Below are 5,859 nucleotides of genomic sequence, written 5' to 3'. Positions count from 1 at the left end.
CAGAAGAAGAAAAAAATAAACTTTTAGAGGAACGACAAGAACTTATTGGAAAAAATCAACAATCAAGTTTACATATTAAAGAATTAGAAACAAATCTCGTGCAAAAATCGAATACCAATGATCAAATGGCATTTGATAAACAGAAACAGGTGGAAGAAATAGTTAATAAAGTTTTGCGAAAAGTATTTACTGTTGGACAAATTAAAATATTAATGTCGCAAAATGAGAATGTTCGGATTCGATGGACGCCAGAGGATATTACATCTGCTATAGCGTTACGATCGCTAAGTCCAAAGGCATACCGATACTTACGAGACGTAAAAAAAATTTCACTACCGTGTTTAACAACTCTACATAAGTGGTGTTCATCTTTCAACATTCCACCCGGAATTTTGAAAGATGTCTTTAAGATAATGAAAAAAAAAGGACAGAATTTTAGTATAGAACAAAGATTAATTGTATTAACATTTGATGAATTATATATATCAAATAAAGTAGACTTAGATCGCAAGGAACAAAAAATTTATGGGCCACATAAAACATGCCAATTCGTAATGGTCCGAGGGCTATTCGATAAATGGAAACAGCCGATATACTATGACTTTGATAAGTCAATGTCTGCAGATACTTTGCTGACAGTGATAAAAAGTCTTTACGAAATAAATTATATAGTTGTAGCTGTAACGTGCGACATAGGACCTACAAATATAAAATTATGGAACGAATTGAACGTTGGAATAAATATTTCAACACATTCCGGAAAAAGAAATGTGAAACAAGACATCGAGAAATTAAATTATATTGCACATCCAGCTGATAACAGTTTAAAAATATATTTTTATGCAGATGTTCCTCACTTGTTAAAATTGGCCAGAAACAACTTATTTGACTCTGGTTTTAAAGTGCAAGGAAAATTATTGAACAAGAGCTGTTTGGAGGAGTTACTGGCAATTAATGCTGGAGATTTAAAAATAGCTCACAAGTTAAGCAGAGCACACCTGGATGTCCGAGGAACACAGAGGCAAAACGTTAGAATGGCAGCACAAGTCTTTTCAAATAAAAATGCGTCAGCAATTCAGTGGTGCGGAGAGAAAAAATTACTTGCTTGCAATTATTGGAAAGAAACTGCTAATGTGCTGAAATTATTCAATGATTGGTTCAATATTTTCAACAGCAAACTGAAATATGGTCATAATGGCTCGTATGCATACGGAGTAAATTTAGAAGAGCAGAATAAAATAATTGATAACATAAATCAATTTATAGCAGAAATGCGAGTTGGAGAAAGGTTAACATTACTACAATTCCAAAAAGGAATTTTAATATCGAACAAATCTCTAGTCGAAATGTTTCTATATCTTAAAGAAAAATATTCATCTGAGGCGTTCCAAATGGAATATCTGTTCACGAACCGATTAAATCAAGACATACTGGAAAATTTATTTTCCTATTTGAGAATGATGGTGGAGGAAACGATCATCCGTCACCTGTAGAATTAAAAAATTGATTAAAGTGGTACATACTAGGAAAACATTCCGGATATTCTATTTCACCAGGCGAAAATACTGCGGGAGATAACAGTTCCACAATTCTTAGTAGTATGAAAGATACGAGTAATGATGAAGTATATGAACCATCATGTTCACTTGGTATATCAGTAAATGATGAAGTGAGGCAGAAATCACAAGTCTTTGATGACAATGAAGGAAAAGAAGAAGAAGAAATGCTTATGAAAATGTCTGAAGAAGAGGAAATAGAAAATGAAATTGAAGAAATATTAATGGGAAAAGATAATGATATAGAACAGAGAGAGGCAGAAAACAGTGAAGGTAAAAAAATTGAAATATTTATCTTTATTAATATTTTATTGAAATATTTATTTTTATTTATCTTTATTGAAATATTTATCTTTATTTGTTATTTCTATTTTCTACAACCGATGGGTAAGCTGACAGTTAAATTATATGTCTGTCTACAAATAGAATATTTATCTCTATTCGGTTTAGTATACAATTAACATTTTGTATTGTTAAATTATGTTTCTAATTTTCTATTTGTTCATGTCGGTACTTTCTATTTATTATTTCATTTTCAGCAATAAACTTAAGTAGTTACGAACCTACTTTACAAGAATTACAATTATTAAAAAATTTTGAACAAATAACAGCAAATGAAATAATAGAACAAAATGCTTTATTGTACATTGCTGGTTATGTTGCACACCGTTTTCGGAATTCGTATAGCACTTTGGGTTCCCCTACTAAGACATTTTCTCATATGCCGCCTGATTGACTTTCCTTTGTATCCCGAGGAAACTGCATGTATCCTAGTCTAGAATTCCAAAGAGCAGCAGAAATTATGAATATTGAATTTGTGCAATTCCACGGCAATTTTTTTAATAAAGAAAAATATATATTTGATAAGTTAACAGACATAGTATGTACAAAAATTGGCAATAGTTTTCCCAGAAAAGTAATTGCATGCCTTGTACGTACTCGAACATATATTCGATTAAGAGTAATAAATAAGGAAATTGCCGACAGTAATTTAATTAAAAAGAGAGGCAAAAAGACATATAAAATATGCAATAAGAAAAATATTAATATGCAATAGACGCTATAATATAGGAAAAATATATTTTGTAGATTCTCAGGTACCAACTGTTAATTTGAAATCTATATGCATAATTTATGCTGAGTCAAGAAAAAAATTGATATAATATAAAAAATAACTTATAACTTGACTCAGGTAAAATTATGGATTATAATCATTTATCTGTATCTGAACAATACGTATGCTAATAAGAAAATATGAGATTAGGAGAAAACTGGCAGTAGTATAGAATAATATGTATTGTTCTCAATTAAAAATTCTGACGCTTATATTTATGGATTTTATTTTCTAGGATATCATGCCATACGCGATTTTGGAACAAGGCAATTGAATTATCTCCACTCTAAAAAGAGAAGTTTGAACCACTAAAACAATTAATACATTTCGTTTATTTATTTTCTTTAGTAAAGTAATATGTTTATTATATGTATATATAAAATAAGAATATATATATAATATATTTATAAAAATGGACAATAATTTTTCTTATTGCGAGAATCATTTTTTACTCATTTTTTATTATTTCAGGTTTTTATTATTTATATATTGTACTTTATTGCAAATCTTAATTTTACATTTATTTTATTCATGTAATTATATTTTATTTATGTCATGTCATTAATTTTGTATTCAAATTTCGCGGGTGCATTTGGACCCAAATGTGATTGGTTGTTCCATCAAGCCACCGCCATTATGCGCAATGTTTCACCTGTCTTATTACACCATGGTTGCAATAACCAAGCCCGACAGGGCGTTCTATCCTTGTTGGTCGTAATGACCAAGACCGACAGGGCGTTCAGTAATTGTTGGTCGCAATGACCAAGCCCGTCAGGGCGTTCTCGAATCCTCGTAATGGCGTTCTTGTTTACAAACGTCCTTCCTTCTACAGCTCCGGTAACTTAGCCGGTCAACTTCGACTTTATTAATTTAATATTTTTTTATCGTTTGTTGGTCGTTTGTTGGTGATTGTTGGTCTAATTACAACGTTTGTTGGTTCTTAATTTTTTTTTAAATTTAAGAAGAAAAATTAGCAATAAGTTAGCCGGAAAAATTTTATTTTTAATTTCAAAAAAGCCTAATCGATGCGTAATCGTTTGCTGATGATTGTTGGTCTAATTTTAGCGTTTGTTGGTTTATTATTAGTCTTAAAAACGAAAAAAAACGAAAAATTATCTCACATATTAAAGTAATCGAAGATTGGTTTATTTGCCTACGACTTAATTAAGCTTTATTTCTATCAATTTAAGGCTAACATCTATAAAACTGCCATATGAATACGGGCCTTAACATCGGCAGAAAATCGCGAAAAGATAAAGAAACATGGTGATTCGTGGGAAGCACACACACACATACACAACGAGGGGGTGCGAGGGGGGGGGCCGAAGGCCCCCTCTCCCCCGCACCCACCCCGCCGGTAGGCTGCGTGGACCTCGCTTTACAACATAAAGTACATGCTAAGTTGTAAAACGAAATTATAAAGTACATGCATGGGGGAGGGGGCAGGGGAGAAAAGCCTTTCTGTTCACGTGCGCTCACGCATGTAAGCCCCCTTGCACCCCTCCATGCATGTGCTTTATAATTTCGTTTTACAACTTAGCATGTACTTTATGTTGTAAAGCGAGGTCCACGCAGCCTACCGGCGGGGTGGGTGCGGGGGAGGGGGGGCCAAAAACCCCCCTCGCACCCCCCCCGTTGTGTGTGTGTGTGTGTGTGTGTGTGTGTGCTTCCCACGAACCACCATGTTTTTTTATCTTTTCGCGATTTTCTGCCGATGTTAAGGCCCGTATTCATATGGCAGTTTTATAGATGTTAGCCTTAAATTGATAGAAATAAAGCTTAATTAAGTCGTAGGCAAATAAACCAATCTTCGATTACTTTAATATGTGAGATAATTTTTCGTTTTTTTTTCGTTTTTAAGACTAATAATAAACCAACAAACGCTAAAATTAGACCAACAATTATCAGCAAACGATTACGCATCGATTAGGCTTTTTTGAAATTAAAAATAAAATTTTTCCGGCTAACTTAATGCTAATTTTTCTTTTTAAATTAAAAAAAGAATTAAAAACCAACAAACGTTGTAATTAGGCTAACAATCGCCAATAAACGACCAACAAACAATAAAAAAATATGAAAATTAATAAAGTCGAAGTTGACCGGCTAAGTTACCAGAGCTTCCTTCTACGTACTCAGGCTGACAATGTGTTTCTTCTCGGTATCAGTATGGCTGATCTTCTTGAATATTATTTACTACCAGCTCGCGTATAAAGTATTACAATCCGAATGACTTTACTAACGTGTCTCGATTCAGAATTCGATCAGACGAATGTTCTCGAAATAACGATCGCAGTATGCGAACACGACTCTACGTGACGACTGCCAGACGAATGCACGCCCGCTGTGCTGCACGCACGTCCCGACACGCTGACGCTTGCGCAGTATCACGCTTCTTTCCCGGGTACCGTTGCTGCGGCGCAACGTGATCTTGCGCGCATTGATACATGAATTCGCTAGCGAAGTAGTAGCGGTACCACTGTCGCCTTCCGTGGCGGCGTCGACTTACATTCAACTCATTAATCACTAACAGATGTCGGGCCATACACAATCTCTCTCTCTCTCTCTCTCTCTCTCTCTCTCTCTCTCTCTCTCTCTCTCTCTCTCTCTCTCCTTTTAACTTATCTTTAAACAGAAGGGTATTAATGTTCCAATGATAACTGTGTTTCAAGTTCGATAAATAATCGGCGCGCAGTTTATTAAGTTATAATATATATGTATATTATATACATTGTAATTCGTTGCTTCTGTAACTATTAATTTCTTTACTTGCGCACCACGCTTGACTCGTATCGCTGTTTATTAATTTGTTGACATTTTCACGACTTTAATGACATATTTGAATGCTCTTTATATCCCGAGATTATCCAGATTGGAAGCGTTTTAATATTTTTTGTACAATACCCTTTGTACTTTTTGCTCTTCTATAAGCGAGAGGGGTACCCATAAGGAGCAGACTTTCTTTACTTGCAAATATTTGAGCAGAATGCAATAAACTGTAGGTACACCAATCTGAATAAGTTCGATTTGCCTGTAGGTGATACGTCTACTTTTTTGCAGCAGTTTTTTTATTACCGCGATGTTTTCTGTGTCCAATTGTGCGGTGTCCAATCTTTACGTGTCCAATATTATGTATCTAATCAAGCGGTGTCCAATCGTTACGTGTTCGGACGGGATACGCCCATTTGCGTA

At 34.2% G+C, this 5,859-nt stretch overlaps 1 protein-coding gene across 1 annotated transcript; it reads left to right on the top strand.

The window, feature by feature from the left end:
* The first annotated feature begins 1,420 nt into the window (after positions 1–1,420).
* LOC112460500 lies at positions 1,421–2,996 on the top strand. Its single transcript, XM_025025204.1, has 2 exons — positions 1,421–1,829; positions 2,906–2,996. Exons 1-2 carry the CDS (start codon positions 1,601–1,603, stop codon positions 2,980–2,982), a joined length of 306 nt encoding a protein of 101 aa, XP_024880972.1. The 5' UTR covers positions 1,421–1,600; the 3' UTR covers positions 2,983–2,996.
* Positions 2,997–5,859: the final 2,863 nt, after the last annotated feature.

This window comes from Temnothorax curvispinosus, unplaced genomic scaffold (genome assembly GCF_003070985.1).
Source record: "Temnothorax curvispinosus isolate PA1 unplaced genomic scaffold, ASM307098v1 QBEX01010600.1, whole genome shotgun sequence".
Taxonomy (NCBI): domain Eukaryota; kingdom Metazoa; phylum Arthropoda; class Insecta; order Hymenoptera; family Formicidae; genus Temnothorax; species Temnothorax curvispinosus.
Note: the sequence above shows the minus strand (reverse complement) of the source record. Positions and strands in the feature narration are given on the sequence as shown.

Excerpts from the sequence above, each read along its gene's own strand:
- LOC112460500 (XM_025025204.1), top strand. The coding sequence starts at position 1,601 with ATGAAAGATACGAGTAATGATGAAGTATATGAACCATCATGTTCACTT. Across the intron at positions 1,830-2,905 it reads AGAGGCAGAAAACAGTGAAG|GATATCATGCCATACGCGAT; the intron begins GTAAAAAAATTG and ends TTTATTTTCTAG.